Source organism: Sylvia atricapilla, chromosome 11 (genome assembly GCF_009819655.1).
Source record: "Sylvia atricapilla isolate bSylAtr1 chromosome 11, bSylAtr1.pri, whole genome shotgun sequence".
In the NCBI taxonomy this organism is placed as follows: Eukaryota; Metazoa; Chordata; class Aves; order Passeriformes; family Sylviidae; genus Sylvia; species Sylvia atricapilla.
In genome coordinates this window covers 12,709,531-12,735,380 of record NC_089150.1, presented here as the reverse complement: position 1 = coordinate 12,735,380, position 25,850 = coordinate 12,709,531, and the positions used below count along the sequence as shown (strand labels likewise).

At 39.2% G+C, this 25,850-nt stretch overlaps 2 protein-coding genes across 2 annotated transcripts in view; one reads left to right on the top strand and one right to left on the bottom strand.

Annotated features, from left to right (window-relative positions):
- The window catches only part of DNAH12 (dynein axonemal heavy chain 12), a 59,094-nt gene extending 42,977 nt beyond the window's left edge, over positions 1-16,117 (bottom strand). The window contains exons 1-19 of the mRNA XM_066326730.1: positions 16,026-16,117; positions 15,422-15,585; positions 15,111-15,201; positions 14,813-14,839; positions 13,675-13,864; positions 12,308-12,386; positions 11,301-11,459; positions 10,713-10,908; positions 10,112-10,300; positions 9,161-9,311; positions 8,960-9,051; positions 8,532-8,710; positions 7,137-7,272; positions 6,248-6,373; positions 4,452-4,586; positions 3,410-3,603; positions 2,220-2,430; positions 1,501-1,686; positions 941-1,141 (exon numbers count right to left, since the gene is read on the bottom strand). Coding sequence (XP_066182827.1) covers positions 941-1,141; positions 1,501-1,686; positions 2,220-2,430; positions 3,410-3,603; positions 4,452-4,586; positions 6,248-6,373; positions 7,137-7,272; positions 8,532-8,710; positions 8,960-9,051; positions 9,161-9,311; positions 10,112-10,300; positions 10,713-10,908; positions 11,301-11,459; positions 12,308-12,386; positions 13,675-13,864; positions 14,813-14,839; positions 15,111-15,201; positions 15,422-15,585 — 2,706 coding nt within the window. The 5' untranslated portion in view covers positions 16,026-16,117. The remainder of the gene's footprint in view (positions 1-940; positions 1,142-1,500; positions 1,687-2,219; positions 2,431-3,409; positions 3,604-4,451; positions 4,587-6,247; positions 6,374-7,136; positions 7,273-8,531; positions 8,711-8,959; positions 9,052-9,160; positions 9,312-10,111; positions 10,301-10,712; positions 10,909-11,300; positions 11,460-12,307; positions 12,387-13,674; positions 13,865-14,812; positions 14,840-15,110; positions 15,202-15,421; positions 15,586-16,025) is intronic.
- Positions 16,118-17,177: 1,060 nt separating this feature from the next.
- Positions 17,178-21,892, top strand: PDE12 (phosphodiesterase 12). The gene is made up of 3 exons (XM_066326714.1): positions 17,178-18,454; positions 19,503-19,581; positions 20,282-21,892. Exons 1-3 carry the CDS (start codon positions 17,225-17,227, stop codon positions 20,722-20,724), a joined length of 1,752 nt encoding a protein of 583 aa, XP_066182811.1. The 5' UTR covers positions 17,178-17,224; the 3' UTR covers positions 20,725-21,892.
- Positions 21,893-25,850: the final 3,958 nt, after the last annotated feature.

Sequence of the window (25,850 nt, the reverse complement as noted above, 5' to 3'; positions counted from 1 at the left end):
TAGGAGTATAAATTCTTCCACATATACAGATGGCCAAAGGAGCTCAGAAATTCTTACTTACTTGGAAATTAATTTTCCAAAATGAATTTATCACTTTAGTTCTATGAATTTCCAACAACTTAATTGTTAAGCAGTATCCAGGAGGCTACCAGTGATAAATTCTGTTTCATCTCCCCACAGCAAGGGCTCTTGTAGCTGAATGGCAGCAGGGACACAATACCAGAAAAGCCACCTCAGCTGATAGGAGAGATCCAGCAAGTCTAGCACCCTGGTCCAAAGGACAACAGCAGATACCACTGGAGCAGGCTGCCTGGAAAGCGTTAAGTATGTTAACTGAGCCTGCTTGAGCCTGAACATTTCCCACATAAATCAACAATGAACAAGGGAGGGTAACTGCAAATCAACTCCACCAGCTTCTCTCCTGTCAATAGCCACGGTGTTAGCACCACAAACACTACTCTAGCTAGCCCTGAAATTCAAAGGCAGGTGTAAAGCACTGCCATCATTGCTCTGAGGCCTGATTACAAAACATTCTCCCAGCCATCAAGAAGTTTCTTTGCCCTGAGGAAAAACATTGTAGTTCAAAATCTGGAGTCCAAAACTCAATAAATAAATAAATAAATAAATAAATAAATGTTCTTATTAGTAATAATAGAAGCATTTTTCCAGTTATGAAGAAGTAAGGTTAATGGAAATAGTGGTTCTGCAAAATATGAGAAGAAAACAATCATGTTCTCTTCGTTGCACTTGAATCTGAACAGAAGAGAGAATTCCGAAAGAGAAATAAGGTAAGTATGACTAATACAAACTCAAAAGATTCTTGGTCAATAATCAAAGCTTTTCATCCACAACTTGAACAATGAAGTTGTAATACAATTGGTATACTATTGCACTACAGTTATCCTACCAATAAAAATGGTTGAAAAAGTACTCATTGTACCCTTATTTCGTTGTCAAATGGTTTAATGAAAGGTGATCCTCTCATTGTCTGAGTTTTCATAATTTGATCATCAAGAAGAGCCTGAATATCATCCACTGAAGACAGAACATGAACACCAGTCTCACGATACAGATTTGTGGTGAAGGAAATTGAATCCCAGGTTTCCATCATGGTATGCATTGCTTTCTCCAAGGAAAATTCCTATTTAAAAAGAAAATAGCTTGGTCTAGTCACTGAATTGTTTCTTTCCAACTCTCTAATTCAATATATAAGATTATCTAGCTGAATATGCTATTTTGCTCTAGCAGCACATATTAACTACTTGTTATTTTTCCTCAGGATATCATTTTCTCACACACAGAAAGCAGCACGCTTGGGAAATACTGATGATGTCACATGAGATACAAATGCTTACACTCATCATTAACATATAATGGGCCCAAGTCTCACCAAATCTCTTCTGTTGCATAATGGCAAAGACAAATATTGCTAATAAGTCATAAAAGAATTCACTAAGAGAGCTGATGTCATATTTGTCACTACCAAATCTTTGTGCTTACCTTGCTTGCACCTACACTTATTGTTGTAAACTGTTCCAAGTAAGAGGACAGATTCTGCTTTAAAACTTTTCTCAGGGTAGTTCCAGCATCTGGTGTTATATCATATCCTACTATATCTGACATCTGCTGCCAGTGGCGTTCTCTCATGCCAGGATTACAAAAGACAGTCACAGTGGGAATATGTTCCTAATTCAGAAAAGATATTTATAAGGTAAATATTGTCATATTCATTATTTCTTAATTTTTAAATAATTTTCATGTGCATTTAAAATTCTGCTACAGTAGCTGAAGACATGAAAATCTTTTCCAAAAACCTCAGATGGCTCCATTCAGTTATCCATTCCATTTCTAAATGATTTATCAACTACTTAAGAAGAAATATAAATAACTATTAAGCATAATTTTTCAGTAATGCTAGATTTTGCTTCTAATAACGTAACAGAGTCCCATTTCCAAATTCCCAACTACATCCTTAAATGTTTTTCTGCATCCAAAAATTATTTTTCTCCTGTATGTGTTCACTCATTACAATTCCAGAAACCATTACAAAAAATTTAAAAATCCAATTTTATTTGAATGAATGGTACAGCACAATCTGGAAATGGGGATTCAGAACTGTCTCACTCTATCTCTGACACTCTATCACCTACATGTACTGAGCCCTAAATTTAGTATTTGTCCCTCAGTATCAGATATTAATATCCCTCATGTTTTCTTACCTTAAATTCTTTAATCTGATCCAGAACTGAAGAACACATTGTAAGAGTTGGACTACCCCTTACAGCTTTGTGTCGCTTTTTCTTGTCCGCTGGACCTTTCTTCTGCTTCTGTTGGAAGAGTCTTAACAGTTTGTACATCTCTCTATAAAATTCATCAATCTCAGCCTCCATGCTTTCCCCATTTAGTTCCAAAAAGGTCCCATCCATCCACCTGAGAAAAAACACAGGGTTACAAAACAGAATAACCAATGTAGCCCACAAATAATTATCACTTTGCTTTGAAACACATGAGTAGGTATTTAAATTAAACCAAAGCTCTTCTTCCATATTATTATTCTTTGCAAAATTCTAATGCCCTAGTTAAAGTGGCTCAACCCCATTTTTCTGTGTATTTGTGTGATTTTCTTATGTCAGTCACATACTGAAACTGAGTAACTGCATAAATGGACAAATATCTAAGTTAAACTCTATCTAGAGGTCAACGTATGACATTTAAAAATACGCTAGGTCTTGTATTTTCAAACCTCCCACACATAAGCACATTATAACTTCCAAAGAATACATGAAATGATAAACAATCTCCTTTAATTTATATGCAGAGTACAGTTTTTGTGGTAGGATCTAACCACGAGACAGCAACATAATCATCTGAACTGACCAATTTGGACAGCTGCTAAGGTAAAACCAGTTTTGGTTACATACAAATGATGAGCTCTCTAGTTGAACTTCTCCCTTTTCTGGAACACAAAATTATTCATAACACAATTTTTCTTCTTAATACATTTCTTTCACAGAACTTGTCTTATTAAAGGCTATACCAGCATGACTAATACAATTAGAACCCAGTCTGAGATAAGCTCCTCTGCTCTCAGGCACATGGTGTGATTCTTGGGACTGTCCTGTGCAATGCCAGGACTTGGACTTTATGATCTTTGTGGGTCCCTTCCAGCTTAGGAAGTCTGATGATGCTATGATTCATTGATTACATTTTAAAAATTAAAAAAATAAACATTTTTCCTAGCTGAATTAAAAATAGCCAGCCTGATATATATACTATATTACCCTTTTACTTTACTTGCTAATAACACATGTTAACAAGAAAACAAATCCATATTCTACATCTGACATGAACGAGACCAGGATGAGCATTTTTCTCACTCTCCCTCGTATAGCATTTAGAGCTGAATTACCTTTTTTCTGTTCGCTGCCATTTCAGTATAAGATTAAAGAGCTTCTGGTATGGTTCTATCTCAGCTTTTAAGTTGTTGAGGAGTGGGAATTCACTTGGTTTCCATCCAAGCAGAGTCTCTTCTTTATTAAGAGCAGCTACAGTTTCATCAGTGTCCTGTATTGTTTTCTGTAATGTCCTCAGGTCAGTGACATACTGAAATCAAATAATAGTATGTCTTGAGAAATAATCAAATTGCGCTCTGAAGAACTATCAAAAGAAGATATCAAAATATAAGCTTTCAAATTAAAACTTTAGAAAACAGATTTAAAAACTTGTCTGCTTATTGATGAGTACACCAACTGAGAAGAACACAGATGAACATCATGAAAAATAAAACTGGTTCTCATTACTGAATTTCAGAGTGTTTTCAAAATGTTTGTGCTTTAAAACTCACTGTGCCAGGAGGTAGGCACACACTTTTTTACATATATGGTGTATAATTTTGGTAACTGGGATTTATTAGCTTAGGAATTCTGCTTTGTGCTTTGAAGTATTTTGTTTTTAAAAAAACCCAAAATTTCTTACTATGTAATATCCTCCAATTAAAGCACAAGACATGCTCTGAAAATTAAAAAATACTGCTAGAAATTCACAAAGTTTTGCTCTGCTATTCACTAGCATAACAATGAAGTTTTGAGGTCGACAGGAAAAAAAGTCAAATTGCTGCTTGTGCTGGTTTTGTATTAATGGATTTAAAGTGGTGAAGAGGAAAAATTTATAAAGGATTTTCATGGGTGCACACACTCTTTCTGAACTGCTATTATTGTTACCTATTAGCTATTTCAAGCACAACTTTATAGCTAACTTTCCTCTAAATAAAATGTTAATAGCGAGTGAAAAACAAAAATGGGAGGGGGCTCAGCTTGTTCATTGTAGCAAGAGGATAATAAATATTTTAGTTCACATTTGTTAAACTGATTACTTTTAATTACAATTTTTTCCATGAGCCCTGCGTATTAAACACATAAACATTTCTACCGATTTTATACTATTAATCAAACCTGTTGCATGCAATCCAGTTGTGAGTATTCTTCTAATTCTGTCACAGAATTATAAACCTTGTCTAATTCAACATGCAGGTTATCACATTTCTGTTGCACTTCTTGTTCTCTTTTAGCTTTAGACTGTTCGAACAGCTACAAAAGAATTTATTTTTTTCATGACAAAAAAGCAATGCAAAGGTGGTTTTAAGTCCTTTCAATGATTAACATACATACTACCATCTAAACATTTAGTGCAAACAGACAGAAAACTAACAACACAGATAAATTATTATTCTTGCAACAACTGATTTTTTTCCCTATGTCCCGCTTAGGTCTGTGCAACCTCTATATACTAGCATGGAACCCTCATCTCAGTAATGACAGCAGTTAGGATTGCCTTAAAGGCCTCCTTCAGGAATCAGAAAACAGAAAGTAAAGTATTACAGAAAAAAATAGATATTCTAATTTTTGGGATTCAGTATTTACTACAGTTGTTGTAAGTCAATGTTTTCCCACATGTACCTGTGGCAGTATAAGGCAGAAATTCCAGAACATAAGACCACCTTAAAGCACTGGGTCTGCACACTCAGGGGTTTGTTTTAAGGTACCAAACAAAAAATCAGTCAAGAGAGAGGAGATCTCCTAAGACAAGGACACCTACTGCCATGAAAAATTTGTGAAGCAGACAAAACTTCACCAAAGGAGGAACCAGTCTTTTCCTTTTGCATTAGAATAAGAACAGACTCATATCTAAGAGTACAGAATGCAAATACACAGACTCATGAAAACTTGATGTGAAACTTTTCTTGCCTTCAACCTCTGGCACAATGCAAGTCACTTGACAGCTAGCTACAGGGTCCCACTGCTGGATTCTCACCAAGTAGTGAGATTCACTCTGTACTACCCTTTTCATTAAAAGAAGCTAGAACAAGCATCATGGACTCTGTGTATTAGTAGAAAATTAATTCTACTGATTTATTTTGGGGGATTAAAAGAGTAGTTTGCTTGCATGGGGATAACATGCAAACAAAGTATTTTACAGACATATCAATCTCCCAAGCTGGGTATCTTTTCAGTCAGAGGCATATTTACTACCCTTGGACATATGCCTTAGTATCTAAACAAAGCTTAGTAAAGGAGAAATCTTTAATTGTGATATTTAAAAGATACTGATTTTTAAAAATGTTTATTATGAATTCTTAAAAAATTTTAGAAGAAATTATTAAATCTCTGTGAAATTACTACAGAGAGGCAAGAGAACACGAAAAGGCTTGACTTACTGTGTCATAGACAGAGACAAAGCATGCTAAGCAAGATGATTACAGATAGTGAAAGAAAAGTAATCTACAGTCACATAAAGAAAATGAGATATTACATATTTTCTACTAATGATTGCTAGAAAACATTGTTCCCACTGTTACTTTTTTGACAGAACAAAATACCTTTTTAACTGAATTACTTCCTGAGGAGACACTCAGCCTTATTAAGGGCCTGACAGTTATATTTTCAGTACTAGATAAGTACAATGTAGTGAATTTTCATCTGCCTATGTATTACCTAGTACTGACCACAGGCATATTAGGATAATAAGACTTGCTGAAGGTTTTAAGTTACAGTGACAGTTTTAAAATCTAGCCACAAAAAGCCCACTTTTGTTACAAAAATCTAGAAATATGTTATTCATGCATGTCTAAATTAGAATGGTTCATGTTATATGTGTATATACATTTAGCCTGCTGAGGAAATAAATAGCTCAAGTAAAGTGAGAAGTTTAACAAGCCAAAATATACCATAAACTACAAAAATGCTCTTACAATATCATGCTCTTTAAGAATTTGGGTAATCTTCTTTGGCCATAATATAGCTGTTGAATTTAGTTCCATGTCTTCAGGAGCAAATGGAAAAACATCTATCAAGTAACTCATTTGCCGACAGCGCTCCTACAAAGAGAGATTTCACAAAACTTTTAGGCATGATAGGTCTGTTTAAAATAGAGTGCAGGACAATATCTACAAAGATAAAATTAAAATCTACATTTAATGAACTTTTCAGAATTCAGAGCTCCTTCAGACAATTGAATATTAACATTCAAAATATTTGTGTAACATTTTTTAAATCCCTGCCCTTATCATGAGCTTGTTTCTCTAAATATGACCCCTGTGTTCTGTAAACTATATGCAGAAATCCTAATGTCATTAAAAATATACAAAATATAATTTCTGCAGATATAAACACATTATATTTATAGACCTATTATCATAACAGAAAATCTGATACATATTCACACACCTACACATAAACTACTCCTAATGTAACATTAACTATATTCTGTTCAAAGAATAAATTGTTTCTTGTATGTTCAAAATCTGTTGACTGTTTTCACACATAAAATGTTCTTTATACTTGTCTCTTACATTTTCACAAATAGATTTTTAAGCAGTCCTGAAGTAAGTCTCCAAGTGCAAACAATAAACTGATGATTTATTAAAAGCTGCATTTCCTCACAGACATGCAGAAAACACTGGAATGGGAACAAGAAGCAAAGGCATATGGCAAAAATAAGCTGGACTTCCCACTTCTGTCTGAAGTAACATTGAGTTTATTCACACAGGGAGAAAAAAGTCTGCACTCTGGAATGAATTCTCTATTTGTACAGGCCAGTATGTCTAATAAAAGCTCAAGAATTAAAGGATAGTCTTTTACCTTGCTCCTTCGCATCAGGTCCTGAATAACTTTGGTTTTGACTCCCTTTATGTAATCTATTCTTTCTACCATTTCTTCTGTTGACTCAGGAACTTGTAACGCACGTTCTTTAATGGCTTCAAATTCACTGCATATCCTATAATTTTATTTTACATAAAATACATTTTAAGACTTTATTTTGACTGGCTTCAGGCTCAGCTTTAATGTAATTAAAAATTCAAATTACTTCTTTAAGTATTCACTCCTCACAAATTCCATTATTTATGGAACTAGAAGGGGGATATGACCAAGTCAGTCTTGACAAATACTAGTTTCTGACTTGCAATAATTGCTTTGTTTGGATTTTCGGGTATTCTAAAATAAATGCTTTAGTAACTTGTTGTTACCAAAAGAAATTCAGCAAAGTATCATTAGTGTACATACAAACACTTTCCTACTAAATATTGTCTCACTTCGGTAATGTGGAATCACTATAAAACTTGGCCATAATTGTTCATTTTAACTAAAAAACGTAGTAAGAGTTTCCTCATGACTTAATGCATAAGATTAGCCTCCTGTTTAACTAAATTGATATCCTAAAAGCTCATCCATGTAGAGGATAAAGTGAAGGTGATGGATGTAATTTTTCTCAGTTTTAATAAGGCTTTTGATACTGTCCTTCACAGAATCCTTCTAGACCAGTTGTCCAAGTGTGGGATGAGTGTGTTAATGGTGTGCTGGGTGAAGGACTGGTAAAGTGCAGAGCTCAAAGGGTCATAACAATTGGCTGATGACTGTTAGCAGCAGCGTTTGTCAGGATTCACTTCTGGGCCAGTTCTGTTCAATTAACTCATCAATGACTTGGATGCAAGAGTTGAATGCACCATCAGCAAGTTTGCTCATCACACAACTGTGAGGTGCTGCTGACTCCCTTGAAGGATGGGACACCTTGCAGAACTAAACATTTGACTATGTTTAAGGGGATGGAAGATCTGAAATGCCAGATTCTGCACTCAGGGTGGAGTAACATCCAGCAAAAATACAAACAGGGAGGAATGGCTTGCTAAGGTATCTATCAGGTAACAAGAGAGTCTAACCAGCCTCTCTTTGGACAGTGCAGTAATACTCTAATTCACACTTAAAAATCCAGAACAGTAATAAAGTTCTTGGATCTTTTATCTTAGATCTTTGCTCTTTTAGCTCCTCCATTATCTGAGTCTGTACTAATATGTTCTCCTACCTTTTTTGAGACTGAAACAGCAGAAAAAAATACGACAGCTGGTGCAAACTGCATTAGATCATTAGTTAGCCAAGAACTTTCAGTAAACAGAAGTATGGTATATTTACATTTCTTCTATGTGTTTCTACTATGCATTTAACACAGAGAGCATTCACAAGCAGAAAAATTCTACTTACCTTTCACTTTCCTCTCTGTAATCTGCAAATATTTTCTCCATTAGCATTTTTGCAAAGTTGTTTGCACAATTAGCCAAACCTTGCTTTAAATCCTCGCAATTCAAACAGACCATAGGGAAATAAATCACCTCTGGCAAACTCATGATTTCCTTCTTGAAGGTGAAAAATTCATCTATGAACTTCAGAAAAACATTAGACTTCAGGGCTGCTGTTTAAATACTTGGCTATATGAGTAAGTATTAGACATTGAAGAAAATAAGTAATATTTTCTTCTGTTTACCATAAATTTTTAGGGGAAAAATCAGTTACATCGTAGGCAGTCCATATATTTTTAGCTAAAGGCTAAGCACCTGTTATCCTCTGTTACCTTTTCATTATTGCTGTATGCATAGTAAAATTTATTTATAAAGTGTAGAATTAAAACTTACCGTAGTGTATTCATCAAAACTGTGTTGTTCTGCTACAAATCTGTTTATCCGTTCCTCTGCAGTTCCATCTACAAGCCAGCCATAACTTTTAACTACAATTCAATTACAACATATTTATATTACTTAAATGTATATGCCATATAGCAAGTTACTTACTACAAAGAGGTGACACAGCTATTTACACACTCTTCTATCACTTACCATAGCCTTTAAAATGTTCATTTGGGCCTTCTAAGTTGTCTCTGATACATTTTTTCAGAGTGGATTTGGCCCACTGTACGGTGTGAGCAGGAAGCTCAGCATCCAGAGTTGCAGTGCCTCCCAGTAGCCAAGCACGTATCGTTTGGACGTTCTAAGGGTAGTGCAAGTGTTGATTATTTAAAGCTCAAAAAGCAGTGCAAGGATACATATACTTTAAAAGTAAGTTGCAATCTGCAGAAACACAATAGTATGAGACCCTAACCATGACCAAAATCACATGCTTTATACACATGTAGAATGACTCCTCCTGAAGCAAAAAGTTGAACAGGCAATATGTAAAGGGAAAAAAACCCCAATTTTGCATAAAATTAAATTATATCCTACATACAAATACAGAAAACCAAGCCCAAAACACTTCCCTGAAGGTACCTCACATGTGACTAGTGACCAATACTCAGTTCACATCTAAAGCCTTCAGAAAGGCTCTCTTCCCTGGAACCTTAGACAAGTTCCCAAGGCATCAATCTTTTGATGTTGCATACATTAAGTCTTAGAGATTTGAGTATTTTCTTTTTCTTAGAATGAAAAGGAATATCAACTCCAATTCTGTCTTTCTCTGGAGATCCTAACTTTAATGCAAATTTATTGTAAATCATCACACATGTAATTAAAGATTATGTTATTATTATAATTGCAGACCCAAAGAGCAGACTAAAACAATAAATAGAAAGTGCACCCATTTTTTATAAACAAGGAATTAAAAAATTACTTCACAGCCTGGAGTGCCACTGGGCATCAAGATTCATGATGTGGCCTGTAGAATGACTGTGGAAAATAAATAAAAGTTGCATTCTCATCCCACTGCCAGGGTAGTCAGACTCCTAAATCACAAGTATTTTCACATACTGAGCATCTTAAAAATTACATATTTAAACAAAGACAAAAGCACACCTGAAGAGTCTGTCCTATACAATCTACTGCAAACAGAATTGCTTCTTCTAAGTATTGTAAGCTTGGATAAAACTCCATTCTATTTTCATCAAAAGTCAAGTCCATCTTAAATAAAGGCAGATGACTTCTGTCTTCAGGATCAAAAAGTTTCACAAAAACTTCAGTCGTTCTTTGCAGTAATTCTTTCAGCTAGGAAATAGCATAGATCACCTATTAGTTGACATAAAAAAGGCCCAACCCATTTTCCATTCATCCAGTAAGCCAGGATTTCCACTCATTTTAGTACTACTGGCCTGATGCATGGATAACTGAAGCAGTGTGAATTTTTCTAACTCCAGTGGATATTAGTCCCAGCCCTTAAATGATGAAAACTAATGAACAAGTAAACTTTTCAGTAAAGTCCATGCATTTATTTTTTGCTACAAAAGTAAGCCTATTACTAATACATGTATGTAGACATGAAGTATCTTGAAAGAATTTTCCTCTGACTATTTTTCTTCAAATGACAATGATTTGATTAGCCTTTTGTTACATTCTTTTTCTACAAAGCAAGTAATGCTTTAATCCCATGAAGTCTATCACAGGGAGGAAAGATACTTACCTGATTAGACATAAGCACAGCCACACAGTTATAAAAAGACTCAAGCTGATCCAACTTTACACCATCCAAGGCCTCTGACTGAGTAAAGAGACCGATAACTCTTTGGTGCCATGTACTCATTATCTCATCTTCTGCTTTAGAACAGCTTAGAGATGCATCAGTTTTAAAAGATTTACAGTCAACTGGTCCTTTCAATCTAGAAAAGAAAGTAACAAAGTCTGATCTTCAGGGTCAGCATAGAGTTCCCTACAGATGATAATACTACTAGGAGTTGATCTTTTAAATACTACTTTAAACAGATTTCTATGGAAATTAAAGCATTAAAAATAAGTGAATAATGGGGAGAACTTTATAGAATTAAAGGCAAAATACAATTCAAAAGGTCTGATATTACCAGCAATTTGAACAACAACAAAATACGTAACAGAAAGAAGAAAAGTCACATATAACACAGAGTAACTTAATCACAGAACATTAAAAATGATGCATCAAAGACATTTTCTGTGACAAATAATAGAACTGAATAAGCTCATTTTTGCCAGCTTCAAAAACCTATATGGGTCAATAATTCAGCAGAACAGACTTTACCTGCAACTAGAGAAATCCACTACAAGAAAGTTAAAGAATGCTGTACAGCCAAAATCCAGTAGAGTTTTCATTGTGGGGTGAAGAATATGTAAGGTAGAAATTATTTGGTTTTTTGCTGTGATATAACTGTTATGCCATGTACTAGAAAAATCCAGGCCTCTAAAAAAGAAAAACCATAAAAAAACAACCAAAATAAATAAAGAAACAAAAATTATGAGCTCAAGCACTACTTGAATAGAGCACTCATATATAAAAGGTAGTATTCAAAAGATTATTCTCTACTGTGAATAGTTAATTAAATGTCACACATATGTCCTCACTACCATGCATGTCCTCACTCTGTCTGATAAAACATGCTTTATCTTCCACGGTATTTTCAGATCACCTCCTCTTTTATTTTTTATACATTACCCATTCAGTGTAATTCCTAACTTCACCAACTACTATCAGGAAGGATTTATCAACAGATTTTGATAGCACACACTGTGATGCATCAGCAAATTGTGAAGTTTGGGTATTTATATTGTGTCTACTCCTTTCCCATGACAGGAGGGCATAATAGATTTGCCTTCAGTCTCAAGGTTTCATCTTCTAAAACCAAAATCACCTAAAATCTTGGCATTATATGCAGTTTTAGGATATCAAAGTACTGTGCAATGCTGCTATCTGACAGAGAACTGCCCCATATACACACAGTTCATTCCAGAGACAGCTGCACTATGACTTTAGTGTCTGGGCACTCAGAGCCAGGTTTAATTTGCAGTCATGAGTACTGCTCTACACAACTGTAACAACACTAATAAAACACTTCAGTGCTAAAACTTTGTAAAGCATTCAAATAAGAGATGTCCAAATGCAAGATCCTCTACAGAAATTTAAAAATGTCCCAGTATGGGGCTCCAAAATTAATCTTGTGCCATAACTCAGTCCATGCAGCTCAACAGGAATGTCCCTCATGTAACTCAGTGTGTTTTCCAGTGGGTTATTTGCTAACTAAATACACTCACAGAGGTAATGAAGGCAAAGGTGCCTCCTCTTCCATCTTATTTAGTTCTTCTATGTCTGGTTTAATAAGAGCTCTTCTCACTAAGAAAAAAGCACATGAACATTAGAAAAAAAATTACACCATATTCAATAATCACTGTACTTCCTTCAACCAAGCCCACAGCAGGATGAAAAAATAATCATGTCACCTTAGTCTACAAAATACATTCTCCCAAAGGTAACTCAAAATCAACAGCTTCTGCTAAATTTTTATACAGATTCAGGTGCCTTAATGCCAATTCTGGCTCCTGCTCCTGAACGTTTTTAGATGGGCCTGTGTTTAAATAATTAAATACTTATGCAGTTTCTTTGCTGAGGGCATGGTCAGTCACAGCAACAGGTTCCCCAGGGAAGTGGTCATGGCACTGATCCTGCCAGAGTTCAAGGAGCATCTGGACAGTGCTTTCAGTTGTATGGTTGAGTTTTAGATAGCCCTGCAAGGAGCAAGGAGTTGGACTCTAATCGTTATGGACCCCTTCCAACTTGATATATTCCATGATTGCAAGAATTTATGGCAGCTTCGTTACATAATTATGTAATTACAGTGAGATACTATAATATGCCATTGATGACATGACAAAGCAGTTAGTCCAATGTTAAATTGTTTCTTTTTTAATCTAGACTTTGAAAAAGAGCAGCCATTCATTAAAATATTAACAAAACTGGGCTCAATTTTAGATTCCAGTTACTACAAACATAAATAAGTTAATACTTGATTTCAAAGGAAAACACTTTCAAAACTCCAGCTCATTACGCTTTTTAAAAGTTCTTAAAATTGAAGTGAATTGTATGAGTGATATCTGAGAACAGCAATTATTGTTTCAGATTTTTATTGTGAGCTTTCTCATGCAACAAAGCACCATCAGAAAACTCATGAATGTGTTTGTGAATAAACAACTTTAAAAAGCTGCTGTTCCTGAAGATAGAGAAAGAATGACCAGTACATGAAAAGGTTCTCCTTTCTTTAAAAGTAAACAGTAATACATTCTTGCTTCAAATTAACTAAGTAAGTTAAGGACATAATGAAATAATATCATCAGCAATCAACCCTTTTGACATGAGGTCTGCAGCTGTCTTTGCCTTTGTTTGAACTGTACTTTCAGCTGGTTACCTTTTTACTGGTTCAAATAAAATAAGCAAGTTTTGCCTTAAACATTATGGCCAACACACATCTGATGAGGCAGGAAAAGTTAAATCAGTGGTTAATTACAAAGATCCCATCTGGCTGAAAGAACAAACTAGAAAAATTATTTTCAGCAGAAGAATACGGAGCTTATGAGCTTATATTCACTAACATTAATGTAAGTGCTGAGTAATTTGTAGTACTTACACACAGATCTTTGCATGCTCTTTTCATAGTCCCTAACTATCTCCTTTAGAAGGTCTTCAGTGAGCAGCTGTCTATCTCTGCCCTCCATAAGTGACTGTGGCACCATGGCAAGCATGGACCTCAGCCACTGCTGCTGAATGGGAACCACTGGATTACTCTGCAAACATTTCTTCAAAAAGAAGTAGTCTTCCTGAAAGGACAAGATTTTCAGAGGTCTAATAACTACCCATGTATGTATTTTTGTATTAGGTTTGGCAAAATTATCTTTTAATTCAAACTTTTTTATTTTTGAAATTTCTTAATTTCCTTAAGAGCAGGGTATTTAATGTAATCTTTTCAGTATTCACTGACTAATACCCTAAAAGCTGCTCTGTGGTTGATCACATGGTCTCTCTGCCTTAATGTTTAAATATAAAGTATTGTAGCTGCCAGTATGGCATTTTCTTTGGTTCCCTGCTGAAGTGTATGGCTAACAATAAAATAGTTCAAGGTTAAGGTTATTATTCTTTGGACAAACATTTATCTGGCAAAAACTGTGGACAAACATCCTCTATAAGGGGAGTGTGTCTTGGCCAAACAAATAGGTATTTCTGCTTTTGACTGACAGTTTTGTTATAAAATCTCTACAGTCCACAGAATGAAATTACCCAACAGCAGCTAGGCAAAATTGGTATTACCTCAGGCCACCTAATATCAATATTTCAATTCTAATATGAGTTTAAACAGTCTCTCAGAGATGAAGTCTTAATTTAAAAGCTATACATAAGTTTGAAGTTTAGTGCATGTTCTTCAAATTAAGGGAATGATGTAAAAGACTACTTTTTGTACAGGCTCAGGTACAATCCATGACCTTAACTGAAAAAATCCTGAAGTCTGTTCGGTTTTTTTCCTAAGTAATGACCTTTACCTAAGGTTAAATTAATTATTGATAGATGCACTTTCTAAAAGAGAAAAATACTTTCCCTCTACAGGACCTCAAGGGAATATTCCCATTTTGCTCCTATTCCATTTTTCCCCCACCAAGACTACTTTTTCTTGTTTAATAAGTATAATTCTGTATAACATACTCAACTTCTCTGAAAAGAGGCCATTCACTCTTCTACTCCAAAAAAAAAACAAATGAAAGAATTTAACTCACTCTTTTTCGTCTTTCTTTATCATCCATCTATATAAAAAGAAACGGAAAATTGTTATATATAAAGAATATACAAACAAAAATACTGGAAATAAAAAATTTGGCAAATATTCCTAAACAAAGACTTTATTCTGTAGATATAAAGATATACATTTCAATTGGATTACCTGAGTATATAAACACATCTATGAATTACTGAGGAGCAAAACAACTATCTTGAAGTAAATTCCAAGAAGGAAAACAAATGTCTCAACAATAAAGAACTAAATAGGCAAGGCTTAATAAAAAAATACTTTCTCACAGTGGAAGGCAGTTCTGTGACAGGAGGCGCAGTTTCATCCTGATCTGTTTCATCCATGGTTATGTAATAGACTTCAAGAGCTCGATCAATTCTAAAGCAAACCACAGCATCAGAAATGCAGAAAAACTACAAATAACATATTAAAAATAATGCTAACACTTAAACTGATACAACCTATTTTTTCATCATTACCAACTCCTTGATCACTAAATCTCACTATAATTATATTAAACAAACACTGTTATCTGTGAAATGTCTAATGTGTAATGTCTCTTTCACTTGAATTTCAACATGTCTTAAATTAAACTCACAGCAACTGATTAATCATCTCTTGCTGCTCCTTGCCTCTGTGGTACGCCAATAGTTTCCTCTGCGATGGTGATGTTTCAGATAGGACTGGTGGAGGCAAAGCAGCGGGACGAAACAAAGTTCTCAAAGTCCGTTTATTGGAAGGTGCTCCATCTGAGCGCTCCATCTAAAACCATAACAAAACCAAAATTATAAATACAGTCCTGTCCAGAAGGGAGTTTAACACACACATCTAGTAAGTTGAATGTACGTAAGGCATAAAACGAGGTCACCTCAGGGATCCCCAGTTTAGGTATGATAGTTGAGCTTTCATAAAAGAGAACAATAGTTTATATGATAAAATGGCAAATTTCAAGGGCAAATGTGAACATACATACAAAGCCTGTCATTAAAAAAAAAAAAAAAAAAAAACACAAAAAAAAACCCAACCGAAACCCACCAAAACAAAACAAAAAAAAGCCCCAACAAATTTGTGTTCTGAGACTGGGCTAATGTTCAACTAAAAGATCTAACAGATCACCCTTTTATAGCGGCTTAATCGCCTGAGTAGGGCTATTCCAAAGCCTGACGGCCGGGTTCCCCTGGAAACACGACGCACAAACTCACCACTGCATTTCAACAGCTTCCCACAGCGGAGCAGAAAACTACCTCCTAAATCAGCGGTACGTCCTGAAAGCGCACCAAACCGGGCGGCGATGGGTGCAGCAAAGGACGCAAAGCTCAGTTACACACGGCCAGGCCGAGCTCGCCGTGTCCCGGCGCTCCCTCAGCCCCGCCGCCCGGACAGCAGCGCGGTTGCCCCGGAGCCGAGGGCTGGCGGCCAGCACCGGCCCGTGTGGGCTGCTCGGGGCTCTCCCGGGCCGGAATCAGTGCCTCCTCTCATGAGGAAAAGGGAAAGGAAGAGGAAAGAGAAAAGAAGAAGCAGGGACTTGGAAAAACCTTGTGTTGACCCTTCCGCTGTGCCACAGGGGTGGCACACCCCGAGCGAGTCACAAACTCCCTCTGCTCCAGCCTCTGCCTGCAGCAAGCAGATCACAGGAAGAATGCTTGAGAAATTATAAATATAATACTCTCAAGCATCAGGTGGCTGTTGCTGAGTGAGCTTCTGCTTTTTTTACAACTATAAATGGAAATTTTAAGGAACTCCACAGATTTGCTGCCCACCCTTGACAAAAAGAGACTTTAAACTCTAATTTTGTCTGCGTGGGCAGAGCCCCTCGCGCAGAGGCTGCGGGAGCAGCGGAAGGGAATTTTATGTGTGTTTTCCAAAGTCCTGGGTAACTTCCTAGCGTGGCTCTCACTGCCGGGACTATTCAGCGTGAAGTCCCAGCTCAGACACGGAATGTTTTCTCACGAACAGAACATAAACCCAAACTCTTCATGTCAAAGGATTTATCCACAGGCGACTAGCATCGGGGCACTATGAGGGAGACCCACTCACACCTCGAACACCTGCTGGCCAGGAAGCTGCGCTGAGGAGAGGGGGTTTCGCTGCTGAGAGAACAGAACCCGCTGACTCTCCGCTCGGCCTGACTGACGCCGTGCCGGCGGGTTAACGGCGGCGCGAGGGCCACGGCAGCGATCGGACAGCGCGGAGCGCGCCCGGGACACCGGCAGGCGGCGCTGCCTCACGGCCGTGGCGCGCGCCCGCCCCTTCCCGCCTCCCGCGCGGCCCCGCCCCTTCGCGCGCGCTGACGGCACGGCCCCGCCTCGCCCGTTGCCCCGCCCCCGTCGCGCGGATGACGGCACGGCCCCGCCCCGCGGTTCCGGCCGCGCCCCGCGGAAGCCGCCGCGCCGCCGGGTCCATGTGGCGCCGGCTCCGCTCCGCCCTCCGGAGCCTCCGCGGCTCCCCCGCCGCTTCCCCGCACGGCGGTGGCGGCCGCCCGCCCGCCGCCATGGAGCGCGCCGTGGTGCGCTGCGTACCGTCGGAGCCCAAGCTGAGCCTGCAGTTCGTGCTGCCCGACGGCAGTGCTCGGCACATGCAGCGCGACCAGGCGGAGCCGCTGGGGCGGGCGCTGGCGCGCATCGCCACCAACGCCGCTAAGGGCCACGGCAAGGCGGGAAAGAAGAGCAAGAAGGCGCGGGCGGAGGGCGGCGCGGAGGGCGAGGCGGCGGTGCCGGCCGTGCGGCTGTTCTCCCGCGACGGGGCGGCGGTGGCGGAGGAGGTGCCGAACGCGGCTGCCTGGCAGGACGGCGCCGTGCTGCACATCGGGGACGCGCGGTACCGTGTGGAGCGCAACCCGCCGGCGCTCACCGAGCTCAGCCTGCCGCGCTCGCTCCTCGCCGGCTTCCCCGTGTGCCCTAAGGTGAGCGCCGAGTTCGCCGCGCCGCAGCACTGCCGGTTCCGCTGGTTCCGCGAGCAGCGCCCCGCGGGCGGCGTGGACGCGGCCTGGGTGGAGACGGCGGCGGCCGAGCGCGTGTTCACGCCGTCGAACGCGCTGGTGGGGCTGCGGCTGAAGCTGCGCTGCACGCCCGGCGACGGGGAGCAGCGCTACGGCCCGGCCCGCGAGGTGGAGAGCAGCTGCCCTGTGGAGGCCGGGCCCGGCGCCTGCACCTTCGACGCCCGGCACCTCTACACGCAGAAGGTCTGCGGCCACGGCTCCGTCCGAGCCGTCTCCTACAACATCCTGGCCGACACCTACGCGCAGACCGAGTTCTCCCGCACCGTGCTCTACCCCTACTGCGCTCCCTATGCCCTGGAGATCGACTACCGCCAGAACCTGCTCAAGAAGGAGCTGGCGGGCTACAGCGCCGACCTCATCTGCTTGCAGGAGGTGGATAAGTCTGTCTTCGTGGACAGCTTGACCCCGGCGCTTGATGCTTTTGGACTGGAGGGGTTGTTCAGGATTAAGGAGAAGCAGCACGAGGGCTTGGCCACTTTCTATCGCAGGGACAAGTTCAGTCTCCTGAGCCAGCACGATATCGCTTTCGGCGAAGCCCTGCTCTCAGAGCCGCTGCACAAGGAGCTGTGTGAGCAGCTGGCCAAGTACCCCCTGGTGCAGGAGAAGGTACTGCAGAGGTCGTCTGTGCTGCAGGTACCAGCTTTGACATGCCTTCTTCTCTTTCCCCCCTTTTTTCCCACTTTCTTCTCCTCCCACCGTCTCCAGGTGCAGCCGGGCCAGTGTTGTTGAGCTTAAGCAGCAGAAGGGAGGTGAGGGATTGAGAGTTCGAAACACGGAGCTGTGTTCTCTGTTACCTGTGGTAATGGATAGAGCAGAAAATCAGCTTAGGAACAAGGACAAAACATTGAGATCTTACTGCACTGCGTATATGGACTTACCAGAATTTGGTAAAAAAAGGCATTAGTATTTTGCTTTAAAATTAAGACAGCTGTTAAGATTCTGGGCCAGATAGTGATTCCTGGCTGGTGGTATTGAAAGCCAGTTTTTCACTACTTACTTTTATATATGTATTTTAGAATATTTTATAAAACTTAGATCTTATAAATCAATTTTAAGGAAGTTAGTTGAGTATGCTTTATAATGCCTCTTTTGCAAGAGACAGGAGGAAGACAAATAAGGTTGGACAGGTGTCTGAGCTTCTTGGTGCCAGAGGGTCTGCCCACAGAGCTGTTGTGCAAGTACAAGTGTGTAAGATAGAAGGCTGTGTCAGGAATTGCAGAAACTGGTAAAAGTTTCCTGCTCGTAAACTGAGTAGGACTAACAGAATTTCCTCGATAACTGACATCACCACCAAATTTCAGTTTAATTTAACAGTTATGGAATGCTACATTTCCTTGCTTAAAAACGGATATTTAGCTCCAGTTGTATTGCAGAGAGTGAATGCAAAATAAGAGTATTTCACAATAGTACAGCCTGAACTATATCTTATGAAAAAACATGGCCAAACCAGACACAGTCAAAAGAATTTTGTTTGTTAAATGATGTAGTGGTAAGGTTTTGGCTGATACCCAGACTGTGTATAGAAGATTAATGGAAAGTACAGCTCCTAGATTGAGTTTATTGGTTATAAGCATGAGATTCTTTGAACTGGATTGCCACAATGGCATAAGCTGACTAGTGCATTTTAAAAAATATAACTTCTCTGTTAAAGACTTAACAAAGACTGCTTTTCCTTTTACAGGTTTCAGTTCTTCAGTCTACAAGTGATCCCTCCAGGAAGCTTTGTGTAGCAAATACCCACCTATACTGGCACCCCAAAGGTAATTTTGGCACATTCCTGCGTGTAGGATAGCTGGCTTTGGAAAGGTTTTTGCTCTTCTTTGGGAGAATAGAATTCCCACCATTCTTTTGCAGCTATAGCCTTTTCTTCTGGAACTGAGGGTTTCCTGCCTTACTTCTTATCTAGAGGAAATCAAGCCAGACTCCTAGGTCTGTTGATATATTTATTTTTCTAGTGTGCCCAGGAGTCAATAGAATCTAGCTGAAAGCAAGGCAAGTCACAATAGACACAATTTGCCCAAAAAGCTGACCATAAAATAGAGCTTTGTGTGCACTTGTGGTCTCCCAGGCCTGTTGAACATAGAGCTGCTTCAGGGTACTGGTAAGAGGGCAGCCAGATTGGGCTCCAGAAGCTGTTAGGAGAGGTTCTTCTCTTGTCAATTAGTTTTCTTTTGGCTCTGTGCCTTTTTGGGAATATTATTAGGGTAGTTGCCATGAAGTGGAAAACTGCTCTATATGGTTATTAAAGCTTTAGAGTTCTTTCATGGGAGAGTTTAAGTTGAATTTGTCTGTCACTCAAAAACTGTCATAGCCACAAACTTTAAAGGTTTCTTAATTTGTGACAACTATTCTAAAATGCAGGATTCCTGTTTCAGAGCTATATATGCTTAAATGAACAACCAGTGAGCACCTCCAGTGCTGTTCTGCATTATTTGAAATAATACGTTTTTATGTCCTTAGGTGGGAACATCCGTCTGATACAAATTGCTGTAGCCATGTCTCACCTCAAGCACGTAGCATGTGACTTGTATCCCAGTATCCCAGTCATATTCTGTGGGGATTTTAATAGCACACCCTCATCAGGAACTTACCATTTTATCAGCAGCGGTGGCATTGCTGAAGATCATGAAGACTGGATCTCAAATGGGGAGGAAGAAAGGTGCAGTATGTCTCTAAGCCATCCTTTCAAACTGCTAAGTGCTTGTGGAGAACCTGCTTATACAAACTATGTTGGTGGGTTTCATGGATGTCTGGACTACATTTTCATTGACAGAAATGCTCTAGAAGTTGAACAGGTTATTCCATTGCCAAGTCATGAAGAAATAACAACCCATCAGGCTTTGCCAAGTGTTTCACATCCTTCTGATCATATAGCACTAATATGTGACTTGAAGTGGAAATAGAATAGCTGTGGCGTGGTGCTTTTGGAAGTTTTCAAACAGGGAATTTAATTTAATGTACTGCTGGGGAGCTGAGGTTAGACCCTGACTTGTATGCTACTAAAAGGAAAGCCAAAATGATTAATGAAGAGTTCATGTGTTTGATGGCTCTACTGAATATTGTCATACTGTTCAGAATATTTGCATGACAATTTCCCCCTTTTTATATACTAATGGAAAAAATATATTGAAGACAGGGTTTCAGAAATTGGATTACCATATACCTTTTTAGTGGTGTTTTTAAAGGATTAAAAATTATTTTGTTAAAAAAACAGGAATTTAATCTGATTTTTAAGACAGTGTAGATATTGAACTCTGCTTAATTCAGAAATAAACACAGGACCCAAACGGATTTAGTTGACTCCACTTTAATTAATGTGATGATAATTTAAGTTCACTAATTATCTTGTTCACTTACCATTACTATGGAACAACTTCTAGTAAGTTGCATGAACAATGTACTTGTACCTACCATCTTCTGAAAAGATGTTCTTAATTACCTGTGAATAGACTTTCTGTCAATAATCAACCATGTTAAATTCAAAGCTAATTGATTTGGAAACTGTTTGTCTGCCCACATAAAATGGGAAATGAGGATAATGTCAACACCTTGTGAAATTGGACTACATGAAGAAACAGCATCTACTTTGAACATATGTTCCTTCTGGTATGAGTCATCAGCAATAAAAGATACTGGAGTTTAGGACAACCAGCTTTGGATGGGAAGCTTTTTATCAATATCATCTGTTTTCAGGTGGAGAGAGATACAGAAAAGTGTGGTGCATTAGTTATCTGTGCCTAAGTCTTCACAAAAAAACCACAAGCGACTTGCAAAGCTTTATCACAGTGGTGGTTTTATTTTGTTCCTCTCTTGCATACAAAGAGAGCCTGAATTTTTAAGTGTTTTTACATGCAATTTTCTTTCTAGAAATTGTCTAGTTTGCCCTATTTTCTAGGATGGAGGGAAGCATATTTTATCCATACCTTCACTGAATGTGTTGGTGTGGATTGAATCATTTAACAAGCTTCTTGCCCTGCATCATTAGTCCATAGGAAACAGAAAGCATTTGGAAACCATTCACTAGATCTTCCTATTTCACCTAATAAAACTCCCTTTATCAATTGTCTGTCACTGTTGTCAGTCTGGGGTTTTTTTCCCTAGTTACACCCTAGGTGTCTTTCCATTGGCAGAACAAGTCTGCCTGTGTTGATAAAATCTGTGTACTCTCTACTTGCACACCTGCACACCTCCCCTGCATTCTGGTGCTCTGTAGCTGGGATTCACTCAACTGCTTAAACACTACTCAAACCAGGAAGTCACTTTCAGGTGGGGTATTTCTGAGGGTTGTTGGTGCTGTCTCTTGCCATAGTACTTGCTACGCTGTGAAGGGTGGTGGTGTGCAGAAGCTTTTATGTATCTGCTTTTTTCTGTTATTTCTAATACAATTACTGTGTTTACTGCTGTAGTGTCTGGGCATCTAACGTGCTGCTGGTAGCTGCAGTAGCAAAGCCCTCAAGCCAGATTTACCTTCTGAGATCTTACAAGGCTAAAAAGATACAGGCCCATAAATCTCCAAACAGCTGAAACGGCATGATGTGAGAAAACCAGTATCATTAACTGTCCAGTATTCATTCTGTCCATATTCAACTCTGCCCACAGATAAAGGGAAATGGACAAATTCCACTACTCTGAGTCTGTAGAAGCCTGTGTTGCTAAAGAGCTCATGTAAATGTCATTTGAAAGCAACTTTTCAGCAACACAGGCAGTTAACCTTCTCTCTTATCCCAAACTCTACCTGATCTGCCCTTCCACCTGTGAATTGTCTCCTTGTTCCTGCTCATGCCACACCAAACTAAAACAGGGACATGATCCTGTTAAAAATACAGGGCCTTTGGTTTTCTTACTTGTATTATCATTTTAGTGGATCTTTATGTCCTGAACTTGGTTATCTTAAAGCCATTTGTGCCTAAAGAACAAGATACAGGCTTGGAGGTGGAAAGAGGTAATGAAAGCTTGAAGGAGGACTTTACCTGCTCCATCAGATCCACCCTAAAACATAACAAAGACCTCAATGAAATGGTGCTCATTTATTCCAACAGCTTTGCCAGGCTATATGTAAACCCACAGATTCCTTGTTAAGTCAGCACTTCAGCTAAGCCATATAGTAGTTAAGCACCTTTGGATACAAAATGGAATGTGGCAATGAAGATGTTAGATCACAGCAGTAGTGATGGGCTCCACCTGAAAAACTGGACCCTAAAAGATTTGGGTGGATCTTTGATCAGTTTTTTTGTAAGTCTAAATAATAATGTCTAACTCAGTCTTGCGTGAGTTGGTATCTGTACTCTCCTAGATCGCAAAGTTAATAATAAAAGTATTGTTGATTCATAATATCAAGATACAGGTGTGAGGAAAAAATCTTGCAAACAGAATGAAAGCTGTAAACTCCCTATCTGGGCAAATAATTTTTACTGACTTAGTAAATGAGGGAACACACCTGAAGATGTAAACATTTGCAAGCATGTAGTATCTTAAAGGGCAGAAAAATTAACTGGAAGATCTGTTCAAGAAAAAATTTCAGTATCAACACCAGGGAAAACACTGAAAATCAGTGCATTACAGCTGAGTCAGAAAAATAGAGGCCTACAACTTGCCAGTTCTGAAAACAAAGGGGGAAAACCCCTAAATTCCACTGAGTAATGCAGGCTTGTGGGCTGGCAAGAGAATGGTGTCAGTCACTCAGAACAGTAAGACTGATACTGTGAAGTTTGGAAGTGAGACTGTATTACACAGGCTAACTGAGCTCCACGTATAACTTGAAAGAACATTCTTTTCCTCATTTTTAAGTACCATTCCATTACACTGAGTCTTTTCCAAATCCAGAACATTAAAAATCTGTAACTTGTCCCTGGAACCAGAAGATGGAGCTGCTCAGAAAACGGACTTGCCTGGTGCTCTGCCTCCCTTCTGAGAAACAGCAGCTGCCTCCCGCTTGCTGTGCTGGCACTTGGGCTGCTGCCTCTGTCTCCCTGCAGACCGGGGACAGGGAGTGCACAGGGAGGCTGGAATCTGCAGGAAGCAAGTGGTGAGGACAAACACGGCACTGGACCAGGCCCTTGCAGGTGGCAGATAATCCTCCACTATGTTTATGAGAAATTCAGCCCCATGAGCTGATGCTGGGGAATCTCCAGGCTCAGTATCCTCCATTTAACTAGGAAACTGCAGCAGCAGAGGCTGATTGCCAGTAATGTGTCAGGAACCTGTCACATGTCTGGAATGAGCATGTAGCCCTAGCATCTAGATTAGGAAAGGCACAGTTTAAAAAAATCCGAGTTTTTTGGGGTAAAAGAACCCTTAAGTATACCTTTGGCCCAGAGCCCCCATGCTCCCAAGCTGTATTTACATCCCTGTAAGGTAACAGATGGTGCTTCCTACTGCATATACATTGAATTAAACTCCCATTTTGGCTCCTCCTACACCTCTGGACCTTGCCCAGCAATTAATTCTTCCTCTCTAAATCACATCCAGAACCCACATTTGTACAAGTCCCATTCAATTTGTCTCCATTTTATTTCATAAACCTGAATTCACCTATACTTGTTCCTCATCCAGCAACTGGAAAGCTCCATGTTCTTCACAACAAAAAAATGGGTAGGATTTCCTTGCATCTTTGTAAAATGTGTGTGGGATTTCTTTGGTTTTCTTACTCTACTTTCCCAGACCACCTGTTAAGGAAAAAGGAAAATCTCTTTGCCTTGTACTTCTGTTTCCCATCTCTGATTCATTAAACACAAGAGAAGAGTGCTGCCTTCTGCCTAGCTGTTCTCTCAGGACAGACAAGTTTCTTCTCTCATAGTGGTTCCTGCTGTGGACAAACCCACCACTCACAAGAACGTAACAGAACTAAGGGCACTCAAACACTGACCTGAAGGCAGCAGACTTGGCTCATTTTTAGGCTCTGGGTACTGTGAAATGTTCACCTGTGTACTTGATATGTACAAAATCAACCAAATTCTGCCAGATCCTTTAGACTGGTTTGACAACTTGGAACTCCTGTAATTCTTTCCCCTGACCATATCTGTTCCAGACAAAGGGGTCTCTTATCCTCCTGGGACAGTACTTGAATTCTTGCACATCTCTTGTATCATTGCTATTTTTGAAAGGTATCATTCAAGCATTAAGTAAAGTACCTCTATGTATCATGATAAAGCAACAAGGATGCCAAATATGATTGAGAGGATGAAGAAAAGGGAGGAGAAAAATGGTGTGAAAAAACCAAGGGGAAAAATATCCAGTGTGCTAAAGCATCAGAGCTTTCAACACGTCAAATTAATTGTGCAGTTGCCTTGTTTCTCATATTCTTGGCATAGAAAGGAAATTGTTTCAAGTCTTCCGACTCCTACCTAATAAGAGGAAAAGCCTTAAACTTTTCAGTTTTGTTACTACTACATAGTTACTATGTTACTATGTCACTAACTCCCTAGTGCAGTACAATTCACTCATTTCTTTGAATACAGAAGTTAATGTATACAAAGAGAAATTTCAGCTACAGGAACTCAGGATTTCCTGTCACTACAGTGAATGAGAAACATTTTTAGCAGTCTCATGCCTGTCCAAGATTTTGAACTTTGGGGACAGCAACTCACTTCAAGTATTTGACTTCTGATAGGGAAATGACAAATCATATTAGTACCTAAACTCTTATTAGACATGAGAAAACTGGATGTTCATGGGAATTTCATCTTCCTCTGAAGAACAGGGCTGTACTGTACATTGTTACTGACATCCAACATTGACTTTGTCTTATTGGATTTCAGTGCAAGCTGTAGCCTTAACCCTCATCCATCACTCTTAAATGAGGCTCAAGATCTTTGTTACTTGGAGTTTGCGAAATTATTTATTCATTTTATAGCAGAATTACACCTACTGATACAAAATCCTAAACATGATGACTCTGAAATATGAACTTTGTATACACATGCTGCAGCTGAAAAGCACAGTGGCTCAACAGAGCTCACCTAAGCCTGAATACTTACTCATTTAAATAATTAACTCTCTACCAAGCAGAATGTTTCCTTTATGGTAATAG

Excerpts from the sequence above, each read along its gene's own strand:
- PDE12 (XM_066326714.1), top strand. The coding sequence starts at position 17,225 with ATGTGGCGCCGGCTCCGCTCCGCCCTCCGGAGCCTCCGCGGCTCCCCC. Across the intron at positions 18,455-19,502 it reads AGAGGTCGTCTGTGCTGCAG|GTTTCAGTTCTTCAGTCTAC; the intron begins GTACCAGCTTTG and ends TTCCTTTTACAG. Across the intron at positions 19,582-20,281 it reads CCTATACTGGCACCCCAAAG|GTGGGAACATCCGTCTGATA; the intron begins GTAATTTTGGCA and ends TTATGTCCTTAG.